At 34.4% G+C, this 27,620-nt stretch overlaps 1 protein-coding gene across 1 annotated transcript; it reads right to left on the bottom strand.

Moving 5' to 3' along the window:
* Positions 1–14,575: 14,575 nt before the first annotated feature.
* LOC113855996 (lysM domain receptor-like kinase 3) lies at positions 14,576–25,142 on the bottom strand. The gene is made up of 12 exons (XM_027487626.1): positions 24,351–25,142; positions 22,674–22,707; positions 22,565–22,572; positions 22,270–22,431; positions 21,180–21,373; positions 20,298–20,387; positions 16,508–16,601; positions 16,270–16,421; positions 16,095–16,189; positions 15,350–15,488; positions 15,118–15,216; positions 14,576–15,025 (listed from the first exon to the last, which is right to left on the bottom strand). Exons 1-12 carry the CDS (start codon positions 25,000–25,002, stop codon positions 14,861–14,863), a joined length of 1,884 nt encoding a protein of 627 aa, XP_027343427.1. The 5' UTR covers positions 25,003–25,142; the 3' UTR covers positions 14,576–14,860.
* Positions 25,143–27,620: the final 2,478 nt, after the last annotated feature.

Here is a 27,620-nt window from a genome sequence, read left to right as displayed (position 1 = left end):
AGAAAAGGATGCACTGGAACTCTCAGCTCTAAGAAGGAAAAATGCTAACTTGAGAGAAGAAATAAGAACACACATCCTTTTCCAAACTACACCCTTTGTCCAGGATCAGGGGGAATCCTCGGCGTTGCAGGAGAAATCAAAGCAGGTTTTTCAATCTAAAGCCAAAAATGACCGAGATGATTTTGTGAATCGGAGCCCATTCGTTTACCACATCTTGGAAGCTAAGCTACCTGACAACTAGAGAGGCTTAACAATAGAAAAATATGATGGTACATCTGATCCTGGGGAACACTTAGACGTCTTCAGAACTCAGGCCGGTCTGTATATTGAGAATGATTCTTTATGGTGTAGGATTTTTCCCACCTCACTTCGAGGACCAGCCCTCAGTTGGTTCACCCGACTTCCCCCTTCATCCATCGACTCTTTTGCAACCCTCACAAGACGGTTCAACTTGCAGTTCGCCACAAGCCGACCTCATCCCTTAACATCTTTGGCGCTAGTCAATATTAGGCAAGAAAAGGGAGAATCACTTAGAGCATTCACGGAACGCTTCAGCAAAGTGAGCCTTTCAATCTATAACTTGGAACCAGCAGTGGCTATGAACCACCTCACAACAGCTCTTATGCCAGCACCTTTTGTTAACAGCATCTGCAAGAAACCACCTGCTGACCTAGACGAGCTGAGGAGTTGGGCTGCAAAGTATATGCAGACGGAGAAATTGTCCGAGTACCGAAATCAGGTACGGATGGACCATGGGTCCAATTCAAAAAACACAGATAGGAGAGAAACTTTCAAGTTTAGGTAGGAAAGTAAGGAGAAAAGAAATGAACTTGAAAGGCCGCCCAGGGAACCTAAATATCCTACCTACACTACGCTCAACACTAATTGGTCCAAAGTACTTGATCAGGCATTGGCCACAGAAATACTGAGAATGCCTAGACGCACCAACACCCCTCCTCGGGCAGATAAAAGCAAGGCTTGTCGTTACCATCAGAACAGGGGTCACACCACCGAGGAGTGCACAGCGCTGAAGGATAAAATTGAAAAATTAATTAAGGAAGGACATTTAAAAGATTTTATGTAGACAAATCCCGTCGGTCAATCCAATAGAGGAAGAAACCGTTACCCTGAGTCATCGAGGAGATACGATGATAAAAGATTTGAACAAAAGAGGAGTAGGTCCAAGGAACCCCCAACTAGACGATATGATGAACGTGAGAAGTATCCTAAAAGGGTCATTAATACCATAGCTGGAGGATTTGCCGGTGAAGGACCTACCCATTCGGCCAGAAAGAGACATTTGAGGCAAGTCCGATCAGTCAACAATGTCTCACTTGGTAGTAGGATTTGAATCCCTCTATTACATTTACTGACAAAGACTTTCAAGGAGTCGACCCGGTACAAGATGACCCCATGGTGATAAGTGTAGACACTCTCAACTGCACCATACGAAAAACACTCATTGATCAGGGAAGTTTAGCCGCATCCTCTACTGGAATACTTTTAAGCAGTTAGGCATCCCAGAAGAAGAGCTCAGAGAATATCATGAACCGCTGGTGGGTTTCTCTGGGGAACGAGTGGAGACTCGAGGTTGTATTGACTTGTATACCTCATTCGGGTCAGAGCATAAGGAAAAACGTATAAAAGTTACTTATCTTGTAGTGCATGCGAACACTTCCTATAATATACTACTCGGCAGACCATCCCTAAACACATTGAAGGTCATAGTATCTACTCCGCACTTGGGCATAAGGTTTTTGTCTGAAAGGGGCTGAATCATTACAGTTCACGCTGATCAGAAAATGGCTAGAGAATGCTACTTTGCAAGTTTACATCTTAAGCCTTTCCATGGGAGTAGCCGAGATGTCAACATTGTATCCCCTCGGTTGGAAGAGGAGTTGGATTTTGAACTTGATCCTAGAATTGATGAAGGATATCGGGTTGAGCCCAATGAAAATAAGCAGCCTTTCCAACTTGGACTAAAACTTGAACAGGTTACTTATTTAGGAGTCGGTTTGTCTATGCAAGAAAGGCAAGCCTTTCAGGAGGTACTGCAACATAATGCCAATTTGTTCGCTTGGTCTGCTTCGGATATGCCCGGCATAGACCCTACATTTATCTGTCATCACCTATCTGTTTATAAAGAGGCCAAACCGAGAGGTCAGATACTCCACCTGGCTAGCCAATGTCGTCATGGTTAAAAAATCAAATGGGAAATGACAAATGTGCACAGATTTTACTGACCTTAATAAAGCATGCCTAAAGGACGCATATCCATTGCCAAACATTGATACCTTAATGGACGGCGCAGCAGGCCACAAAGTACTCAGCTTTTTGGATGCCTATTCTGGCTACAATCAGATCCGAATGTATCCCCCAGATGAAGATACGACGGCATTCATTACAAATTTGGCAAATTTTTGTTATCGGGTAATGTCATTCGGCTTGAAAAATGCAGGGGCAACATACCAAAGACTTATGAATAAAATTTTTGAAAAGCAAGTGGATAAATGCCTAGAGGTATATGTGGATGACATGGTGGTTAAGTCCACGGTATTGGAACAACATCTTGCCCATCTAGGAGAGGTGTTCAGGGAGGCCAGGAAGCATGGTATGCAGTTCAATCCTGAGAAGTGCACATTCGGTGTAGCTGGGGGCAAGTTTTTGGGATTTTTGTTATCTGAAAGGGGAATCCAGGTCAATCCTGACAAATGTCAAGCCATTATTGAAATGATCAGCCCTCGGAATGTCAAGGAAGTTCAGCGACTTGCCGTCGGATTGCAGCCCTCGCTAGATTTTTACCAATAATGGCAGAAAGGTCTCGGCCTTTCATCGAACTGCTCAAGAAATCCTAAAAATTTGCTTGGTCCAACGACTGTGAGGCTGCCTTTGTCCAATACAAGCATATGCTAGCAGCACCACTTGTGTTGACAAAACTGAAGCCTGAACAAGAAATGATTGTTTATTTGGCCGTATCAGATAATGCCATGAGTTCGGTTTTACTACAGGAAATACCTGAACCAGCTCCTGTATATTTCATCAGTCGAACACTCCAAGGTCCTGAGACCCGCTACCAGTTGATTGAAAAAGTAGTACTGGCCCTACTCCATGCAGCTCGTCGGTTAAGACATTATTTTCAAAGCCATCGGGTGGTTGTGTGCACAGATTGTCCAATGGCTAAAATTTTGAAAAAACCAGAGTTGGCCGGTCGGTTGGTAGCATGGACAGTTGAGCTCTCTCAGTTTGATATCCATTTTGAAAACTGGCGCCCTCTTAAAGCTCAGATGCTAGCGTACTTCGTTAATGAGTTCACATCACACAGAAAAACTACTTCAGATATGTGGAATCTGCACGTTGACGGATCATCAAACTGACTAGGTAGTGGAGCAGGAGTTATACTTGAAGGGCCAAACACAGTCACCATTGAACAATCCATTCGGTTCGGATTCAAGGCGTCTAACAATCAAGCCAAATACGAGGCTTTACTTGTTGGTCTCAAATTAGCAAAGGAGATGAGAGTTAAACGTATTACTGGCTGGAGTGATTCAAAAATAGTGGCCGAACAAGTTAATAATACATATCAGGTTAAGGACTCAGTTATGCTCCAATATTATTAAGAATTCAAAAGAATGAAAGATGAATTTGATGAGATATGTGTTCGGCACACACCAAGAAATGTGCCTCAAAATTGGATGACCTCTATCATCCAATACCTTACCAACAACACCTTTCCAAAGGATCCAATTTTGGCTAAAAAAATAAGAATGCACGCAGCTAAATACCTCTTTCTCGGCAAAGACTTGTACAGAAGAGGGATTTCAACACCTATGCTTAAATGTCTTGACGATGACCAAGCTAGCTATGTCATGAAAGAGATTCATGAAGGTATCTGTGGTACCTATTCGGGTGGATGAACCATGGCAGCAAAAATACTCAGGGCTGGGTACTATTGGCCGACACTCGCCCAAGATTGCCACGTGTTTGTAAAGAAATGCATCCCTTGTCAACAACACGGTCCTCACCTACACCAACATGCCAACACCCTCCGCCCTATTAGCTCTCCTTGGCCCTTTGCTATTTGGGGTATGGATCTCTTCGGCCCTTTTCCCTTAGCAAAAGGGCAGTGTAAATTCCTCATTGTCGCCGTAGATTACTTCACTGAGTGGATTGAAGTCGAGCCCCTTGCTACCATCACAGCTAATAATGTTCTAAAGTTCAAGTGGAAGAACATCATCACACGTTTCGGTCTCCCTCATGCATTGGTTACAGATAATGGGTTGCAATTTATAGATCGATGATTCAATGAATTTTTGGAAGGGCTCCACATCAAACATAGGGTCACGTCCATCGAACATCCTCAAACTAATGGCCAAGCCGAGGTTGCAAATAAAGTCATCTTGCGCGAATTAAAAAAAAGGTTGGGGTCGGCAAAAGGAGAATGGGCAGAGAAGCTACCTGAGGTACTATGGGGCTTATCGATGCACGCCGCAAACCACCACCAAGGAGACTCCTTTTCGGCTTACCTATGGTACTGATGCCATGGTGTCGATAGAGATTGGAGAACCTTCATTCCGAAGGAAAAACTTTGAGGAATCGGCCAATAACGAATCTCTAGCCGTCAACTTAGATTTGATAGATGAGGTACGTGGCCAAGTAGCCATTATGACCAAGGCTAGTAGAAGAATGATGGCAAGGAAGTTTAATTCCAAAATCAACCCAAGACAATTTTATGAGAATGATTTGGTATGGCGAGTAACTGGGGATGCGCGACGGGATCTACGAGAAGGGAAGTTAGCAGCTAACTGGGAAGGATCCTTTCGGGTAGCGGCAAGATTAGACAATGGAGCATACAAGTTAGAGACATTGGAAGGAAAGCTTATACCGAGAACTTGGAATGTGACACACTTGAAACATTACTTTAGTTAAAGATTTGTAATTTGTAACCGGTGTACTCTTTTCCTCACCTAAGTTTTATCCTCTTAAAAGAAAGTGAAAAGGGGATTTCCTGGAAAGGTTTTTAACAAGGCACCTTATCAATAAAATACTCCTTCTCAGTTATGGATTTAATGCGTCAAGATTTCTTTCAAGCAATCATTTGAATTATTTAAATTCCCTCCCGAGTACCCCTACTCGGTCAAGGATGAATTATTTAATTTCTCTCCCGAGTACCCCTACTCGGCCAAGGATGAATCTATTAAAATTCCCTCCCAAGTGTTACTTGGCTAAGGTTGAATTATTTAAATTCCCTCCCGAGTACCCCTACTCAGCCAAGGATGAATCATTTAATTTCCCTCCCGAGTATCCCTACTTGGCCAAGGATGAATCTATTAAAATTCCCTTCCAAGTGTTACTTGATTAAGGTTAAATTATTTAAATTCCCTTCCGAGTACCCCTACTCGGCCAAGGATAAATCATTATTTAAATTCCCTCCTGAGCACCCCTACTCAGCCAAGGATGAATCATTTAATTTCCCTCCGAGTACTTGTACTCGGCCAAGGATGAATCTATTAAAATTCCTTCCCGAGCACCCCTACTCGGTCAAGGATGAATCATTATTTAATTTCCCTCCCGAGTACCCCCACTCGGCCAAGGATAAATCATTATTTAATTTCTTTCCCAAATATCCCTACTCAGCCAAGTATGACTTTTTAAAATTCCTTCTCGAGTACCCTTACAAACGTTATCTTTATGAATAGTTGTCGGATTATATAGCAAGCATTCGGTTATGTTTAGTTGAGTTACTAAAAGCTTCCAATACATGGTACAAGAATTGAAGAAAAAAGAGAAATTGTATTTCAAAATTAAGTGGAATTACAAAATTGAGGCACTACTGGCCCATGAATACAAAGAAAATCAAAAAAAGGAAGTTCTAAGTTTCCCCTTCTTCAGCATCAAGGTTGGGGGCCTCAGGAGCAGGCGCGTTTTCATCATTGGCAGCTCGTCTAGGGGCTTCGGCGTCAGGTTCCACATCATCATCTACTTCATTATATGGTATGAACCTGCCGCCGAAGAAGTCTTTAGTAATATCAAAATGGAAATTAGTCGGGACTTGACAGAATCCATGGCATTGATGAATGGCATGATTGAAACCAGACTCATGTTCAAAAGCAACTTGCTGGAAACATTTCTCAGCAAAAGCCTTCATGTCGGTTTCAACCTCTGCCTTTCACGTGCCAGGGCTTCTTCCATCTCGGTTGATTTGGCCCTTAGGACCTCCTCCATCTATGAAGACTTCACCCTTAGTGCCTCCATTTCCTCTTCCTTGACCCTCAATGCCTCCTCGGTCACCTGACGATAGTCTGTTTATATTGACTCACCTCAGCTTCTAGCGATTGAATAGTCTCGCCAAGACTGGATTAAGTCTCTCTGCTTTCGGCCAAAGCTTGTTGAGAAGCCGAATACGCTTTCTATATATTCTTCATCTCAAGAATAGGATCCACAACCAGCCTTCGGAGCATGTAGTTGTCGATCGCACTTGTAGCTCCACAAAGCAGCGCTAGAGAGATTCAAGGTCTAGGTTGCCGACTAATTCTTTTCCCGAATTAGACAGCAAATCAAGAGCAGCTACCCGGCCAGTATGTGTACCAGACACCAAGAAGGACTCGGTAAGCATAGCAATAGGAACTACTGAGTGGAAGGAACTACTGGCTCCTTCTATAATAGCGGTTCGGGTTTGCTTGCGCGCCCCCTCTACACCACTCGGCACACCCAAATGGGCATGTTTTCTTTTTCTCTCCTTCTTGGGTTCTTTGCTTTTGCCCTTGTCCTTGCACTTCTTGGCTTGATTTTCCACAAGGATTAGGTCTCGGGGAGTAGGGCGAGGCTCATACACATTGGGAAGATGATCAAGTTGAGGGTGTCGGTGTTCCTCAATTGGTGTAGCTTCCGGTATCCTTTTCTTCAAAGTATGACGAAAAGTCGGCACGTCAACACCTCGTTGAGCCATCATACTTGCAATAAAAACAACAAGTCAAATCAATACAAATTGAATTAAAAATCAAGTATGGAGACGAAACATACCCTCCATGTCAAGGTGAGGATGAGGAGATTTTAACACTAAGAGTATGTGTCGGGCAGGAAGTTCTCAGGGTAGAGACTTCAAATAATCCAAACCCGACAAATCCCTAGTTGATAACAAGTCCTCAGGAATCCAGTCGTACCGGTGAGGTACTCGGGTCCAGTGGAAAGGAAAAAGGGGATTATTTTCACTATCAAAGAAAAAATTCCTACCTACAGGGTGGACGGTTACTTTGAAGTAACCGGTCTTAAAACCCTTGAAAGACGAAGCGTAGGGCTTAAACAATGGCAATTCTGGTTGCCTTATTAAAGATATTCATCTTGCCAAGTCTGATGGACGAGTACAGAAGAAGTAAAGAAATAAGCCTACACTAGGTTCTATATAATGAAATTTACAAAGTACTCTAAAGGCTTGGATAGCCGCCCACCCATTCGGATGGAGTTGCATTGGCGCTACATTTAAAACCCTTAATATTCCCATTTGAAAGTCATCAAAGGGCAATTTTATACCTAGTTCTCTAAACATATACTCATATACAAAGAAGGTGTCGGTCATCCCGGTACCCCCTAAAAAAACAAATTCAGGGTTCTCGGTTTCATCCCCTCGACAAGGGTCAATGGATATGGGATAGGGATCAGAAGGTTCCCATAGTGGTTCACGAAAGATTGAAGACTCTTATTTTTATTAAACCGAGAGAAGTAAGTGGCTACTTCACCGTGTACTCACTCGTATTCAGGAGCTGTACAAGGAAGGAATACTGGTCTTTTCCTAGGAGGACTCATGCTTGGAAGAAGCTCAGCAGAGTCAGAGTCAGTTGACTCAAATGATTTGGCCTCGTCACTACATTCTCTAAGATGAGTTTCTACTTCTTTGGTTACCCTATTCGGCCTTGAAGAAGTTTCCACCCCCCTTCGGTTTTGTCAACGCTCTGTTCATTGACACAAGTCAACATAGATGAATCCGAAAATGAGTCCTCCCATTCTAAGGATCCGGCCATGGTTTAAATAAGGAAAGGAAAAGAAAACAAAGTGTACCTCACAAGTAGTCGGTTTGGAAGACAGAAATTTGAGTACCCTTCGGTTTGAAACAACAATGAATACTATTCGGCTTAGAGAAAAAGTGGAGAACAAAAGACCTGGACCACCAGATACTTATAGGAGAGGAGCGGTCGGGTATACGAAAGGTCACCTCCCTTCTGAAACGTTAGATCTTTTCCAGATCAACGGTTAAGAGCGGGCACCCCTTCGTGCACACACATCCAAAAAACCCTAAAAACCCTTAAGTTCTAGAATGATCTTTTTTATTATTATTTATAATTTGTCTTTTATTTTTTACTTTTTCAATCTACACCACTTTTTTGAAAAACCAAATACCCTTTAATATGCACCCCGACTCACCAAAAAAGGTTACAAGTACTTTAACCGAATATCCTATTCGGCCTAGTTCGCATCTTTTCAAACTGAATACTCCCTCGGTATTCCTGTTCACCATTTAAACTAATTATCTCCCTTTGTATTCGGCCCTCCTAATAAACCGAATACCCCCTCATCTATCTGTTTGATAGTTGTCCGTCTTTAAAAGCCCTTATCTCGTACCTCTTCGGGCTTGGGGCTAGTGTACTGGAAGAGGAACTGTTCGGTCCCATATATAGAAAAAGTAAACCGAATATCTATTCGGCCTAGTTTGGCCGAATACCTAGTTATTAGGATTACAAGGTAATTGACCCAATTAAGAATAATAATCAGAGTATTATCGACGTTAACTAAAAAGTCAAAATCAAGGCTGACTCAGCAGGCCCATTAACCCATAATAATGCCTATAAAAGGAAGGTAGGAAGTACAGGTAAAACATGGACTTTCATTATTAAATAGCATTTATTACTCAGCACCGAATCCTGACTTCAATATCGGAGTGCCTTTTGCAGGTATCCTCTCCACGTCAACAACAGTCAGAGGAACGTCATCACTTCGGAGCAGAGACTTAAAGACTAGTGTTTCTCTAGCAGGAACACATAGTAATCAACTTCAAGCTTTGAGTGATAAGATTAGCTTAGATTAATTAACTATGTCATTTGGTTTATGTCAACCTATCAAATGTGTTTACTGGGATCATTTTCTATGGGATTTGGCTTTGTATGCAAAAGATTGACTACATGACTAGAAAATCAAATTCTACATATCTGGTAATGGTCAATACAAGAAATATTATATTTCTAGAAGTTTCTTTTAAATAAAATTAGAGAAATTTTGAAAGTGTAAACAAAAGTAACTTTCACAAATTAAATTTTAGAAGCTAAAATAAAGTAATTTTCAAAATTTAAGTTCTAGAATTTAGTTTAAAATAAGAGTTTTGTTAATTTCAGCTTTTAGAGTTGAAAAAAAATAATTAATAATAATAATAATATTTTATTAGAAAGAGAATTATTTATTATATTTTTATAATTTTAATATAATAATTGTGTATTTTTTTTATAAAAAATTTTTATTTGTAAATATTTAAACTCAATCTTAAGAGTTGAGATTAACAAAATTTTTAAAAGAAATTTTCAAAATTTAATTTACGAAACCACGTATTATAGGCTTTCGAAATTTAAATTCTAAAAGTTTGGTTTCAAAGCTTTTGGAATTTAACTTCGGAAAGTATCCTATATTCCTAATTCCAAAATTTAGTTTTCAAAAACTTATTAAATATATTTCTGAAAATTAATTTCCAGAAGTCATTGATGGCAAGATTCTCGCCTATTCAAACCCATTTTGTCGGCAGAGGTAACAAGAAACTATATGAAATTGATAAATATCTAAACTAAATTGAAGGATCACATAAAAATATTGGTGAAAAATTAAGAATAGTTTGCCGATGGAGATGTTTTTGGAATAAAGCCGAACAAGGAACCGAAGGAGAGATAATTTAAATGTGTCAATCATACTCGTAAACTCAAGAAGGTATCTCCAGTTATATTATTTTTTATATCTTAAAAATAAAAAGGTATTAATATTTTTTAAACTAAATCACTAATTTTATTATCTATTAATATGAAATTAATGATCAAAATTATTTTATATGTAAAAAAATATCAAACTTTCTCAATTGGATACTGTAACTTTTACCTTCGCAATAAAGATATTTTTAGAAGGTAAAATCTATTATTTTCTTTATAATCAAGAAAGTTTGGTATTCTTTACCTGAAATAATTTATTACTGTTAATTTTATATTAATAAATAATAAAATTAGTAATTTAGTTAAAAAAATATTAATATTTTTTAATTTTTAAAAAAGTCAAAATTATTAATTTAAAAAAATATAAATTAACAAGTACCTTTGTAAAAATATAAATTATGAAGAAAAAAAAAACATATATACGGGTACAAACATAAATTTTATATCACGACAAATTGTAAAAAAATAAATTGTAAAAAAAATAAATTCTGCAGTCTGGGCTATTCTTTTAGGCTTTAAATTAGATTCGAGCAAATTCTAAAATTTGGTATAAATGTTTAAATTTTGACACATTTTTTATATCACGACAAAAAAAAAACAAATATAACACCTTAATTTAAATTTTTAATTTAATAAATTTTATAAAAATAGAAATAATAAATTTTTCATTCAAATGGTTTCTAATACATAGTTTAATAAAATCTTTCAAAATAAAGATGGATTACGATTTGGATCAAGTAATTGCTACAACACTAATTCAAATACATCAGAGTTTTCAAAATAAAATTTTTAAGTGCTATACCAGTTTCATCCATCTCTTCATTGAACCTAATGCTAATCGTCTTGGTCATCTAAAAAATAAATGTAAAGGTAAATACTCTACACTATCACACACAGGCACAGAGACTCACCTCACGCACTATACACTTTTCTAACATTATTCAAATTACATATCAAACAAATGTAAAATAATATATATTCAATATTCCATTTCAATTCACAAACAGGTGTGCTCATTGTATCATCAATCAATTTACCCACATGTGCGTTCACTGCACGTAGCTACATTCACTGTGACACTATGATCACAGATTCTTGATACCCTAAACCTCATGGATTTACTCAGTTTCACACTATGGATGGTTGCCGGATAGCCCCCGCTCCACGAATACAACGTCTGTGGCACTTGACCCTCAAGCAAAGGTGTTATTCAGAGGTCGAGTCATGAGAAGAGTGTGTGACCTGTGGTGCATCCACGCTTACTGTTAGTGTCACTACCGCCCTCTCTTCCCCAAGGTATTTCTACCGTCTCTATCTTTCACACCTCCAGTATATCGTTGAACCATTCATAATTTCCAATCATTTCAAACATCATCACAATCACATCTAATATGCTATTCACACACATTTCTAACCATTCAAATTATTCAGCATCAATCGATGACATGCTCACACACACATTCACTCACATTCACAATCGAGGCATGTCAACCCATGTTCAACCACATGATATCCAACCACACCATTTCTATCCTAATTTCAACACTATCAAGTCAGTTCATCATGCCTCATACACAACATCAATCATATTTACATTCTACACAAGGTTCCTATTATAACCCAATCACAATCAAACCATTTTCTCACACATAATATCAACCGACATTTAATACGTCATATCCAGCACGAAAATCCATCAAAACACACGTTCTTATGTCCTATCTCAACCACATTATAACATATAGCAATTAAATGGATTTCCAAGCAAAATAAGATAGGGTAGAGTCCCCCCTTACCTCGGATCGAAGACCCAACATAATTTATTGGTAGAAAAACGTCTCTCACGCAGTATTTTGGCCTAAATACATGGAGGAATTTCATGAGAAATCGGAAAGAATCGACAAAGGATGGAAAAACATAAATCCTAACTTTCAAACTTACCTCCAAATGCTCCAAACGTGATTCCAACCTTCAATCTAGTTTCCAAACGGCTTTAGAGGTAATTTAATCGGTAAGAATGAGTTGGAAATCGAGAGAACAAAGAGAGAGCTCGAAGGGAGAAGTGGAAAATAAATTTTCCAAATCCTAAACCCCTCAAATACTCTTCTGGTTGCGACCTCGCTACAACGACACCCTCTCTCGTTACAGTGAGATTGCACCCAAAAAATACCCTCTCTCTGTTGCCCTCTGCTACAGCTAGAACGCGACAGATGCACCCTTTTCGCCCAGGACACTCTCGCTACAGCGAGAATGCCTTTGCAGTTCACACTTAGCCTATTCTCCTTACTCAATCCTAACCACCACAAGTTAGATATTCTCAATACAGAATCAACATTCACACTCATGCTCATATACCCATATTCATATATCCAGACACATTATCACACGTATATATACTTATATTCACATCATCACGTACATCATCATTATATAAATCAAATACATAAACATATAACAATTCACACATTCATATTAATAATTAAGATATTATTACAAAATCTGGGGCATTGCAACAAAACATATTATTTTTATCCTACCATGACAAATTTTATCATCTTTTTGGATCATTATCCTTTAAAATTAAACTATTTTTCACTTGATGATCGGACTTTATAATTAATTGGACTTAAATAAATTGATTTGTTTACATTATTGTTTATATTTCTCAAATTTTATTAAATAGTAATTAAACAAATAAATAAAGTCAAGATCTATTGACATTAGGTGTTAAATTTACACATTTACATCATTTAATGATTTTATATAAAAAACAAGATTTATAAATTCAATTGTTGAATCATATAATTTTACTTTCACAGTCAATTTTTTTTTTATCAAATTTCATATAATTTAAATATTTTATGTGTGTATCCAATGTTTAATATCTATTTATATTTTGATATATTAAAATAAAGTAATACAATGAAGTATTAATTCATTTTATATATATTAAAAAACTTAAACAAAATAAAAAGTTCACAAAATATTATATTTTTATAAACAATTTATATAACATGTGCCCAATGACACATGATAAGAAATCAATATATAAACAATGTTTTTTTTATTAAAAATTATAAATTTAAGGTTATTAATTCATTGAATTAAAGGATATCATGTGATTTTCAATAAAAATTTGTTCTCTATCTCATATTAGTTCTCACTTAATACTAACGTACACATCATAAAAAAGCAATGAAGTTATTGCAGTAGTTAACTGATAATTAATCTTAAAGTTATTTTAGTTATTAGTTCTCAAAAATTATTCGTAATAAATAAGAGTATTATTGAAAAAAAAGGTAATAAATGATTTCTGGACATTTTAAAATGACATATTTTGAGACAAATAAAATAACTCAAATAACAACTAAATATGAGATAGAGAGAATACTAAAAACAAGTTTTTATTGTGTGCCCTTGGATACACATTAGAGCAATCTATTAATGTGTCTATATATATATATATATATATATATATATATATAACTATTTATTATTCTTACTTGTTGAAAAAAGAAATAACTATTCAAATATCAAAACAATCAAAATTAAAGGATTAGGGATATAAAAGGTTAAGAAATATATCGATGAACTAAATAAAAAGTTGATAAAAAATGAAGTAATAAAGAAAGATTTAAAATTCAAAATTATAAAAATGACATGTAATAATTCTTATGAAAGAAATTTATTATGTTCATGGACATCTCTTTGACGAAAGAAAAATGATAAGAAAAGTGTGTAGGAAAGTGATAAATATATAAGAAAGGACAAAAATTCTTTACCAACAATTAAAAAACATTATATTGTTTTATAAGTGTTGTTTACTAATCAAAATTAAAATTATATTTTAATAAATAATTTATATTTAATGTTATCGAATATTACTAAGGTAAAACTAATTTTGATTAGTAAATTGCATATATCTAACTAAGCTTGTCCTATGAAAATTGTTAACTACAAACTCTCTAACAGACTTTAAATTATTGGCAAAAATTTATTAAAAATACAAAAAATATGAGGACTTTAATGTTAATTTAATAATTCTACTTCTAATTTAATAATCTTTACTCATATTTTTGTAATATTCAATAAACTTTGGCCGATAATTAAGAGTGTATTAAAAAAAGTATATTAAAAAATATATTATTAGCACTCTTATATATATAACAAGTGATTTGACGTAATAAGAAGATAGAGAGAGATAAAAAATTTCACCGACACTTCTCATAATTGCATAAATAGATGAAGATATTCACAGAAGAATTTAACACTCAAGGCCTTGTTCAAAAAGTTCCATATTATTGCAATGCACCCTAAGTAGCTCTATTTTGTTGACAATTCATTTTGCTTGGTCAACCTACTTCAAGGATAGCCTTAATACTACCCACAGAATAACCTTAATACTATCCCTTCTTGATGCATCAGTACTCTTGCAAATTGCCTTATTTACAGAACAGTAAAACTCAGGTGCTGTATTTAAGTTAAACTGCTCTCCATCAAATTTGTTTCTCAAATTAGGTTCTGATTTCTATACAAATGTGATCAATTATGAAATGCATAGTATGTAACCAAAAGTACTTCATTTGCAAGGATAACACCCATAAAACATTAAAAATAATCGAAGAGGCCTGGAATAGAGCTTATTATACAAACTTACAAGAATATATATACCTGGGAAGAAAAAGATGCATCTCTCAAACAGTAGCATACTGTGTACAGTGGTTGTGAATTATCATAAAAATGTTAACTCTCCTCCCTTTCTAGTGATTCCTGACTAGTAAAATGTACAAATCCGTCATTGCTACATCCATTTTACACATAATTTGCTTCAACAATTGCTGTGTTCCCTGAAATTGGTCCAAAACGTATATTTGTGAATGCGAAATAATTCTTTCATTATCATCCTATCTTCCTGACATAAGATTCACAAGATTTTGATTTTCGTAGAAGGATCCAACATCCCAGTCATCAGTAGTTGAAGACAATGTCATAAGAGCGACCACAATGGATCTCATACTTGGACGCAGTTGAGGATTGTCCTGTGTACATGCTTTGGCCAGTTGTGCCATCTGCCAGCCAAAACAGTGAGCATGCATAGGTTGATTAATGTTGCAATCATAAAAGCAAATGTTCAAAGAGTTACTCTAACAAATTTTCTCACCTTGCGTACTGAATCAATAGGGTAATTATCACCAAGCCTCGGATCCACTAGTTTGCAAAGGCCTTCTGTGGGATCAGGCTGACTGAGAACTCCTTCAAACTGCCATATAATGAAAACAGAAGAAATTAATACTATGATTTGGATTGATGAAGAAGCATGATGATGGATGATTTGAAAATATTAACAATGACTAGAATAATAAAAATTCTAGAGTAGAGAAATCAGGATTGACCAAAGCTACGAGCCCCTTTGAGTCAGCATCAGATTCACTTGTCTTGACAATTGCTTCCTTAGCTGAAATAAGTTCATAAAGAACAACTCCAAAAGCATACACATCAACTTTGGGAGAAACATCTCCATATTGAGCATACCTACAGACAGAACCGTGGAAATCAACAAATAAATCCACATATAAACAAAAGTGAACTTATTTCTTAACAGAATTCCAATGCAAGAAAATCTTAGATTACAACTTAAAGAAAACAAATAAACAGAACTGTGTGCACTTAAAACACAATCCCCCAATGGAAGAGGCCAAGAGATTTTATCATCACTATATATGATATGCACCAAAACATCAAATTAATGATTTTAGTTCAATTTTATTCTATCTAAGGCAGGTCTTCTTGGTCATGTTAAGTGCATGTTTTGTAGTATAATATGCATTCACCAATTTCAAGACTGTTAGGAACATATGACATCAGTTAACCTTACTAAATATTATTTTGAACTGAGTTTTATTATATTATCCAGTAAAAGTTTCCAGAACAACTACTACATGTTTAAGTTTGGTAGCAAAGTCAGCCACAGGATAATGTTTTCCTTCTTTTGGGAGTCCTAATAACATAGTTGCTAACTGCAATGGCTGCAATCATTTTTATTATCATAAAAAAAGTAACTAGTAAACTTGGAAATAAATTTGATTAAAGGTGAAATATGAATAGTAACATTCTATATAATAAAAATAAAATTCATACTCTGGTGGCATGTATCCAAATGTTCCAACAAGACGACCGGTGGGAAGTGACGAGCTTCCAACTTCTGTGAGTTTGGTCAATCCAAAATCTGCAACCTGTGTGTAAGAGCTATTTATGAGCTCTCATAGTAATTCATATAATAAAAGTAAAGATTAGATATAAAAATATATTCAACCTTTCCCCGGAAGTTTCTGTCTATCAATATATTTGCTGACTTTATGTCACGATGAATATATACAGGCACTGTATGCTCATGAATATATTCAAGACCTCTGGCAGAATCCAAAGCAATCTGCACCCGAGTAGCCCATGGCAGTGGATCTCTACCTGGCACCATTATTACTTCACTGTCAACTCAGGACAATCACATCACATCATAGGTAAATAAAAACTGAACTATGGGCTAATATAACCTGAACCACGTAGATGTTGACTTAAGTTTCCATTCTCAATGTATTCATAGACAAGGAAAAGAGAACCCTCAATACTATATCCGATCAAGCGCACCTGTATGGTCAACAGTTTAAGGCATACACAAACTAAGATGTAAGAATTTAAATATAATGAAGCATGTTCAGCGTCTTTATGCACTTTATAAACAGATAACATACAAAAGTAATAAACAAGAATGTGACAGAAGTTCTCCCAGCAATATATATCAAGAGCTAGTTGCTCAAAAATTTAATTGTAAACAGAGAAAACTGCCAAGCACTGTATATTGGTTGCAACATCTTGTGCGCATAAGCTTTAATTGAAATTTTAGATTCCAATACCAATCCGTTGATACAATTTAAACAAAATGTAGGTGCATGCTTCTCTTTTGTCTGAAAGACAGAATGAGATAGATGGGCTATGGCTTGATCATGTGGTGAATTTCAGCAATATCTTTAAATGACGTTAGTTGGCCGTAATATGTAGATAGTTAGCTAGAAAGGAAGAGGTGACACGGCATAAATAATAGTGGGAAGGAAATAAAAGAGGAGATTTTGGTTTGAGAATGGAAAGTAGGTTTCTTGAATAGCAGGAGTGTTGGACTGTAGGGATGGGATTCATTTCTATTGTACATTCATGATCTCTGGCTTCATATCACCATTATGCTGGTCAATGGGCATTTTATCAGTAATAAAGATTGGATGTTCTCCCCATTTTTGAAAGATAGAAATCTGGTATCTTTATTAGGAAAGACAAGGAAAAACTCCTTGATAAGTCTGCATTTAGACTCTCATTTACTGGCCATATATTTATGTTTGACCTTTATTTTATTTGAGTTTCATACTAATTTATATGTTAATTGTGCAGTTTAGTATAAAGAGAGTACAAGTGGATTTTGAGTGCGTTTTGGACCTAAATTGATGGAAAATCAAAGCTTCGCAACAGTTAACATGCTCAGACTCTCTCAACAAGCGGGGTGCTTCGAGCCCATGCACAACTGTGCTTATGGCCTTGTACAGCTGTGTTCATCTGAGGTAAGCCCAATTATGAAAAACTTTTAAAGTTTTCAAACTCTATAAAAGAGAGACTTCAAGCATCTTATTGATCATCTTGTCTTTTGTTCCTTAATACACCTCTCATCTCACCTCTCTTACACGGGATCTCTAACATACTCTTAACAGAACTAGGAGCTTCGAGCGACCGTACTTGAAGATCGGGAACTTATCTCATTCTAGTTTGCTTTTCTCTATGACTTTGTTCTTGATTATTTTATTTCTTTCGTTTAGCATGAGTAATTAAGTCTATAACTAAAGCTATGGGAACTATTGTTTATGAATTTATGGGATTTTAAAGTTTGAATCTGTTTGATTTTCGTAAGTGACTAGTGTTTATCTTATTGCGCATGATTGTATAATTTTAATTAATTATATCGTCAGGTGACCTATTTCGATTAGTTAATAGATCTATAAGATAAAACGAGATAAAGAATTAGGTGGAACAAACCAATCTTTCTCTTTTAATTGTTATTAAATTAACAAGTTCATAGGTGTTTTATGCTTTCTTTGACGTTTTGCATGATCATTAGAGATGTTAATTTAAAAAAAAAATATTAATATTACATGAACATTGAATATTAATAATAATTGTATGAATGATTGGTAATCACAAAGAAATTGAATTTAAAATTAAATAGAAAAATAATATAAAGAATTGAATGAGAAACATATATGCCCTAGGTTCCTTTCCGATAAGTTTAATCAAGATGTGCATTGTATTCCGTATTCTTAGTTTTATAATTGATTTTATAAATTCTTATTTTAATCTCATCTTTGAAGTTCAAACAATTGAATCAGAAAATTTTTAGTAATTGAAAAACAATAATTTAAGAATCTTTTATTACTTCTCGACGGGTACACTTGCCCATTGAACACTCTCCAATTTACAAAATAGAACACACACACTCACCAATTCTTCGAGGGACTGCCACTGCACCTCCCAAGCCAAAGGCCTCACTCGTACAATTGACAATTATCTCTCTTCCACCTCCCCTCTTATTGGGCAACATGCCTTGCTTAAACAGTTGACAAACATGGTAGAGCCCAAGAAAAAGGAGAATCTGGGAGAAAATCAAGTAAATTGTATTTTTCTATAGAAGATGAAGTTATTACAAATGTGTTTATCTAAAGGTTTATATAAGAAAGGTATTTCTAATTAATTTTAACTAACTCGTAACTAATGACAATTTTTCTAACTTCTTATTATCTCTAACATAAGCTATTTAAGCCTGCTAATTAATTCCCTAACTAACTGAACCAGTATCTATCATAAAGCTAGTTGAATCCTTAATCCTAATAATTAGCTTTGCAAGATAATAACAGTCGGTTTCTTCCATTGAATAAACGAATATAACAAAATACATTTAAATTCGACAACAAGCTACTGGTGCCTTTATCAGTATTACTAATATTCACGAATCATTATGCTATTCAAGTCTGAGACTGATATCTACAAAGAACTTTTTCAGGTAATGGAAACAAACAAAGGGTATGCATTAAATTAAATTCATATAAAATTGGACAGTGTTCAAGTCCCACATTGATTACAGGTATAGCCAAATAAGAACTAATAAAGGTTAAACCGATAAACCAATACTCAACTTACAAGCTAACTTTTAGAGTTGCATTAGGCAAAAACTTAAAACTGAAGATGGTATCAAAGCCTATTGTAGATCTAATATTATACTACCCTTGACTAAAACAAAAGGCCTCGCGGATTTTTCTAGTTCAATTAACCTGACCCTCTAGATTTGCCGGGCCAACCTACCTGGTTTTGTGGCTTTCACACTACAAATGTCTAATATTGAGCGTGAGAAAGTGTGCTGAAGTTCTATATTGACTATTGATATGAGTCATATGACTATGATTAAACTTATATAGGTTACAACAATCCTCACCTTATAAGTTAACTTTTGGGGTTGAGTTAAGTTAGCTAATATTATGCCACCCTTAGCTGAAAAAAAAAATAAAAAAACATGTCTGACAAATTTTTTCAGTGTAATGAACCTGATTTTGTGGATTTTCTAGTGTAATCTATCTTGTCCCTCAGCTTTCCCAATGCAACCTACATGATCCCGTTGCTTTCCCAATACAAAAAAAATAACAAAATCAATCCTATAATTTCCATGTTCTAGATGTCTAATCTTGAGCAATCTTCACCGTGCAAGCTAAGTTTTGGAGTTGAATTAGGCCCGAGATCAAAATTTAAGCAATAGGAATAAAATATTTGCAAGGACGGAGAAAGCTTAGAAGGAAAATGTAAAGAAGCAGAGGCAATATTATCTGGATTCCTGTCAGAACCGCAGAAGTACTGTTAAAAGCTTTTATCAAGCACATAAAACTATCTTGTATTGCTATTATGACATAATATCAATAGAGAAATAAAATTAAGGCTAAAGAATAAAAATTGAAATTGAAGCAACTTGAACTAAATCAGATTTCTAGATGGATCCAATAACAAATAGAAACAAAAGATAATAGAAAGCATTCACCACCACTGACAAGTAACAATTCTCAAACAGTTAACTACTATTTTCAAATCTAATAAACTCCAGATGCTATGCTTATCTCAAAATTAGTAAATCCAAACCCCAACTTTGTGTCCAAGCTAATTACAAAAAATGCTCTCAGCATAAATCTGCACGTACAGACTTGTAATTCAATAGGAGCAAAACATTAATTTTTAAATATGCTTGAAGTTTTAAAGAATTAGTACCAGGTTAAGATGATGAACACGTGTCAAGACTTTCAATTCGGCAAGAAATTCTTTAGATGCTTGCATATCCATCTTCTTGATTGCAGCTTTCTGCATGGGCAAAATTATTGGCTTATATAATTATATTGATATTGATTCTAAAAACAAGATAAATGACTCTTAAGAACAGACATACTCCAATCCATCATTATGGCATTATCCAGCATTATGTAATGTGAGAATATAGATTTGTTCAACAACCAAAATGCATTCTGCTGTAATTCAAAACAAAGGAAATCTGTTTTACAATAATCTCAACTTTCAGGCAAGGATTTTCGGTTGATCAAATTGTTTTGATATTTCCTTCATTTTCTCTTCCAGTTTAGTTGATCAAATCTCCTAAAACATCATTATAAAACCATTTTGAACCAGCTTTCAACCCTTCCTCTCAAGAATTTTCTAGCTCAGCTTAAAAAATAATATATCTCAAACAACCAAGAAATGATGTTATGATAATAACATATAGAACAATGATATTCTTTTAGCCCATCCACCCATACATATCATGGTGAAAATATTATCATCTCCAGTCCCTCCCAATATGGCAAAAATAATTTACTGATCCCAACATGATCAATCATGAAATATCAAGGTTTTCAGCCTAACCTGTTTTCTTTCCATGTAGTGTTTCAATTATATTGCCAAATAGCTTTTCATATTTGATAGAATTTCACATAGTATCCATAAAAGTTATTCTATAATCTTCTATTCTAATTTGTCTTCATTCAACTTACAATAAGCCAAAAATACAGAACCTTAATGAATCAACGACGATAAACTCCTAAAACAATTTTTTCTTCAGAAAATTTATAATAACAGGCAGTTATAAATGTGATTACTAACCTCTCCTCTCAGCTCTGCATAATAGACAGCGCCAAAACCACCTTGACCAATTTTATTAGCCATATTAAAGTTATTTGTGGCAGTTGCCAGTTCTTCATATGAGAACTCCAATGATTTTTCCACTGCTATGCCTGTCATAGCAGCAGGACCACCAGCTCCTGCAGTTTCATTTCCAGAACTACGAGAAGTTTCATCTGAAAAATAAAGCACCAAATCATGAACTTCAACATTTTGAAACATGTAAGAGCTAGAGGCAGTGAAAGTTGGGCAGGGTTCCAACAAGAGCCAAAAAGTAGTAAAGATCCAGATCAGATTGTTGTGTTGAAGATTGGGATGTGAAAATATGAGATTAATAACAAATGTACTTGGGAGAAAGTCAAAGTACCACCTATTGAGAAAAATCTTATATAGACTCCAAGATGTGGTTCATTTGTGGGAGAAGACCAAAAGATGCTACAATGAGAAAAATAATTCAAATGGAAGATAGTCCAACTAAAAGTGGTAGAGTGTTAGGATACAATTGCAAGGTATGAAATTCGAATCTCACATTGAAAGTAAAGGATTCTAATGTGGTCATGTTTATAAAGTCATGGGCTTTCCATCTATAATAGCCATCTTTTGTGGTGTGGTTCTCCCAAGGTTTTTATCAGTTGGTATCAAAACCTTTAGCCACATCTTCTAGCTGCATATGAGCGGTGCGGGTGGTGACACCGGCATTGCAGTGTCTGCCCAACACTTGTCCAAGGAGTTAGTGCACAACCATGGACATTGGGGCTGCAGAGCATGGTGGAATGTTAGGATCCAATTGTAAGGTATGAAACTTAAGTCCCACATTGGAAGTATGGAATTCTAATGTGGAGTTTATAACGTCTTGGACTCTCTAAGTACAATGGCTATCTTTTTATTAGAACTAAGATATGTAATCTACAATTAAAAGGGCAAATGAGGTTATTTGAGTTAGATCTTATATGTAATAGTTCTACAAGAGAACTATTAAATTAGGTATACTTCTCAGCACTGTATTAATCACCCAATCGAAAGGGCTGGGTAAAGGAAGGTGTTGGAAGGAGTATAAGTAAAAAAACAATACCCTTCCCATTTTGAGCAAAAAGTGCACTGGACTCTTGTGGAAGAAGTTCCTCCTTTTGTATCTTCTTTTTCCGGAAATATCCAACATATATACAAACTCCCAAGAACAAAAGGCCTACCACAACTCCAACAGCTATTCCTGCAACAGCCCCACCAGCAAGACCTGCTTAAATAGAAGCAAAAATATGAGCTCAAAGTAGCATCATCCTTCTACTTTTAGTATATGCTGACCATGTGTTTAATACGAATATCGAAGAAAACGTGGTGTAACCAATTTTTTGAGAAGAAACTCAAACCTCCTGAACTGCATAAGAAAATGAAATTACAGTCATTGGATTTAGTCAATTTATTGGAGATTGAAAAATAAAGCAACCATATGAGCAGATTGCAAAAATAGAAGCTTACCTGGATGATAAAAACACATAGCTACCATTTTGATCTGGAAAAAAAATTGAAAGAGGGAAGTTAGAAGCACATTTGGAATTTGTAGTACATGGTAAATGTTCAAAGTACAGCTATACACATGATGTTTGTTAGCAATCCATGGGTTTCAATGAATTTTAACCACATAATACGGTAGAAAAAGTTACAATTTCAGTAATAGATGCTTCATTCAAGTTGCCAGACGAAATCAAAGGTACAAGCCTTAATTATATAGAAAGTTAGAAGACATCTAATTTTGTTTCAATTTCCAACTTCCAAGGAAAATTAAAAAGAAAGAACGTCAACAACATCATGGCCTGTTCCTAAACCCTCGGTGAATCATGATTAGGCAACATTTTTTCAAGTATAACCAAGGAGCATATGATTATCAACCCCTTCAACATCATTCAGTCACAATCACAATCCGTTGAGAATACATAAAACAGTACATGAAATAATAAAGCATCCAAACTATCACACAAATATTCAAACCCTTTTGATAAACACAAAGTTAAAACCAAGTTGCATATACCTTTTGCACAAGTGGAAAACTAATTCAATTACTAAGCAAGTTAGAAAACTAATTCATGGTGTTGAAGGTTTCTGCAACCATAATTGTGTCAACAACTAAAGCTGCATTTATTAGCAATTTTGTGCAATTTCAATAACTGCAACTTAAAACTTTCCTTTTACAGAAAACCATTGAATTCATATCTAGACACTAAAATAAATCATCATATAAAAACAGGAAAAAAAAAACTTTTGCTGGGAAATTAAATCAAGCCACCAAACAAGTTCCACATTCAGAGTAAACACGATATTTAATTAAGCATCTAAACTAGCACACAAACACGTTCAACATTCCCAGCCCTCGAGCCATGTTACCAACACCCTTTAACAAACAGAAAACTAATTCAATAACCAAGTACAGAACTCCACCAAAACCATCGGAGCAAACACAACAAATCATCCAATCCAGCACATAAACAAGTTCCACATTCAAAAACCCAAAACCAAGCTCCCAAACACCCTTTAACACATGGAAGTCCACATCGACTACAAACATAGTCAAATAAGACTTTGTAAAAGCTAAAGCATTTAACATCTTTCAAATCGATTTTTGAGGTTCAATTAGGCCTAAGCCCAAATTTAAGATGGTTTCTGAACTTACCATATTTTCATCTTATTTTTCTCACTCTCTCTTTCTATAGTATCACATCATCTATCACATTATTTCGCTTTCTTTCTCTTCTTTCTACTCCATACAAGCCAAAAAATGAGCTATATGACAAACATTATTACCAATATATATATATATATATGATTAGCAAAATTAGAAACGAAAAGAAGAAAAATTTTATCATGAAAATACATATTACATATACAGTTTTGATATAATAAATATTTTCTTTTCAAATAAAAATTTACCAATTTAAGATGTTTAAAGCTATGACTAATGTTTAATTATAGAGTTTTGCTATACCTTCCTAAATATCTTTCAATAATCTTCCAAGTAAGTATTAAATTAAAAAATCCAAAGATTTACTATCTTGAAAGCATAAAAAATATTTAAAATAGCTTCTTCGTTTAATAATCAGAAGCATTTGCAGCCATAAACGTGAGAGAGTTTTTAAAAACAAAAAGAAACAAAAAACGCACCTTTCCCCGGAATGAAAACGAGGCCACTCCCTTGATTGAAATTGACACTAGGATTGTAGCTCTGCAGCAACGCCGAATCAAGCCCCACAGAAGAAGCCACGGTCCCTAAAGTCTCCCCGGGCCTAAGAGGGTACGTAATGAACAACCCATAATTCGAAACCTCACTCATCCCACAAGAACAATTAACAGTAACGTTGAGCGTTCCAGTGTCGGGAATGTTATTTGGTGGATAACTGTTGAACCTCCTCAACCACGCAACGTTGGTGAGGTTCGCGTAGTTGGTCCCCGCAACAGTCTCGTACGTGTCCCCTGTCTGAACATCGTACTTAAACGTGTAACCCAGAAACTCGCCGTTTATGCAGTCGCATGGGAAGGGAACGTTGACTCTCGACAAGGCTTGGATACTGTCTTTGTTTGGAACCGTGTCTTTGTTGTAACTGACTATGTCTTCGGGTCTCGTCAGAACGTTCGACGCCATGATCTGTGAAACGTAGGTGAGGTTTGAGCCTCGCCATAGGAAGTAGGAGGCTAGAGCCAGTGGACAACCCTCTGTGCACTTGGATTCCACTGTGAAAGGAAGTGAGAAAAACAACAATAACATGATGAAGAAGAACATGGGAAGAAGAATGAGAAACCCAAATCTGGATCCCATTGAAGATAGTTTTGATTGAAATTGTGGGTTGTGTTGAGTTGACTCGAAGGTTTGATTGGGAGAGAGAAGGTAGAGAGATACAGAGGACTTAGTTCAATACTTGAATTCTGTTGTTGTGATGGCTTTTACTACTATTTCCACGTTTGAACGAGGCCTTAACATTTATTAATATTGTATGACAGAGAGGCGCCGTCACCGTGTGTGAGACTCTGTTCTGTCTCAAGACTCCGTAAGCTGATCCAAACGGTTAACGGTGTAACCCGCGTGCATTGGATTCGGGTCAGCACAGCGGGTAAATTTTTTGGTGTTTCTTTAGCGGGTTTGGTTTGGTTTGGTGGACAATTGCATCCTTGGTTTAGTTATTTTCGTTTGTTGATTAGACATTTTAAAATTTCAACGTTTGAGATTAATTTTCAAAATTATTATTTGATCTTTACATATTTTTATTTTTCATAAATTTTTTCACATTTCTCAAATATCAGTCTTGTTGTGATTTTGCTCCTTATATTTTAATTATTTATATTTAGTATTTTTAGTTTTTTAAATATGTAATTTTTATTTTTTTAATTTTAATCACTCACATTTAGTTTTCTTAATTTTTTAAATATACGATTTTGATCTTTCTAATTTTAATTGCTTAGATTTAATAATTTTATTTTTTTATATATATAATTTTGGTTTATCTAATTTTAATTAAGTGTCATTTCCCTAATTTTAATTGATACGTATAATTTAGTCTCCCAATGTTTTTAAATATTTAAATTAAGTTCTTCTTTAACACTTTTATTATATTTTATAAATTTTTATTTAAATATTTTTACTTATTTGTATAAATTAATAAAATATCATATTTGTATTATATTTTTATTAATTATTGAATAAATTTTTTTAAATAGAAGATTTAATTTAAACATTTAAAAAAACTAGAAGGATTAAATATGAGCAATTAATATTAGAAAATAAAAATTTCACATTTGAAAAATTAGAGGAAATAAATATGAGCAATTAAAACTAAAGGCACTAAAATTACACATTTAAAAAATTAAAAAGATTAGATGTAAGCAATTAAAATTAGAAAAACTAAAATTATATGTTTAAAATGTTAGAAGGATTAAGTGTGAGTAATTAAACTAAATGAATCAAAATTGTAAATACATTAAAATATAAGGACTAAAAATGTAATTAAACCTTTTTGCTATTAGATACACATCACATCTTTGATGAGTTAAAAACAATATTATTTAAAGAATGTCATAAAAAAATTTTAATTAGTACATAATATTTATATATAAAATACTATCTATGTCTAATATAATCCATTGTAGTAAACTATATAAATCTAAAAGATTATTTAAATATCATACAAATATATATATATATATATATATTATTTTATTTATTTGAGTAGAAATTATTAAAATCTTCTTAAAGACTTAAATTGTAGCCATCAATTTAGATTTTATCTTATAAAAGAATGTTTGTCTTAAAAAAAAAAAAAGCTTATAATTAAAATATATGTTAAGAAAAGACTTTATAAAAATCAAAGATTTTTGCATGAGTTGCATGGAAAATAAATATATTGTAAAAATTGCATTATTAAAGGTGACATGTATACATCTAAATGGTTATGCTTTTAAAGTTTATTTGAAAAACTTAGAAAGTAGTGCAAAATGATCAATTTAACAAGTTAAAGTAGTTTAGGTTTAAAATATTATATGTCCAATTTTTGTGTGTATTTTATTTTATCTATCATTGATCTTAAAAGCTTATCTCAAGATAGCCTTAAGTTTATTTTTTTATTATTTTTAAAAGAGAGTATGAAGAAACTATTTTATGAAGAATATTTTATTATATGTCTTAAGAAATAACTTGATTTACATAGAAATAAAAGATTGATTATCACACCAAATGATAGTAAAGCTCTTCCTAAATCTGTATCATGTCACTCAATACTTTTCTCATCCATATAACTTGATTTGCAATTGCTAAGTAAGAAACATATTTTGTTTTACTAATGATTAACAACAATTTTTTATTTTTTAACTCCGACTAACCACACATTTGTCAAGCTAAAATATATAATTGGAGGTGTTTTTCATAGCACCCAAATAGACTCTCTAGTCACTATCACAATAGTCATTTAATTTGCTATCATGCAATTTCTCATATATCATCCAAGATTTGTGGACATTTTAGATATCTAAGAACTCTTTTAGCAAATTTTATTGTGTCATCAACATTTCATTTTGTACTATAAATTAGTATTTGAGCTATCTTCTTACAAGATATGTGAAATAGACATTGAACAAGATTTTCATATGTTGCTCTCATCTTTGATGAAAACTATGACCTTTGGGCTATGAGAATAGAATCCTACCTAGAGACATTAGATTTTGGAAATGTTGTGAAAGAAGATTATGATGTTGCTCCGCTACTAAACAATCATATTTGTTACATTTAAATAAGTTAAAGAGTGGTTAAGTCTTTGAATAGGAACAAGATGCAATCAAAACTAAATAACATAAAATTTAAAAATGAAAGAATAATATTATATTAATATATTTTTTATATTCTTAATTTTATTATTATTCATATTTAATTATTTTATTAATATATTA

This window comes from Abrus precatorius, unplaced genomic scaffold (genome assembly GCF_003935025.1).
Source record: "Abrus precatorius isolate BTA unplaced genomic scaffold, Abrus_2018 Scaffold1, whole genome shotgun sequence".
NCBI lineage: Eukaryota > Viridiplantae > Streptophyta > Magnoliopsida > Fabales > Fabaceae > Abrus > Abrus precatorius.
Note: the sequence above shows the minus strand (reverse complement) of the source record. Positions and strands in the feature narration are given on the sequence as shown.

Excerpts from the sequence above, each read along its gene's own strand:
- LOC113855996 (XM_027487626.1), bottom strand. The coding sequence starts at position 25,002 with ATGGGATCCAGATTTGGGTTTCTCATTCTTCTTCCCATGTTCTTCTTC. Across the intron at positions 22,708-24,350 it reads CGTTTTCATTCCGGGGAAAG|ATCAAAATGGTAGCTATGTG; the intron begins GTGCGTTTTTTG and ends TTTTTTTTCCAG. Across the intron at positions 15,026-15,117 it reads CTATTGATTCAGTACGCAAG|ATGGCACAACTGGCCAAAGC; the intron begins GTGAGAAAATTT and ends TTTGGCTGGCAG.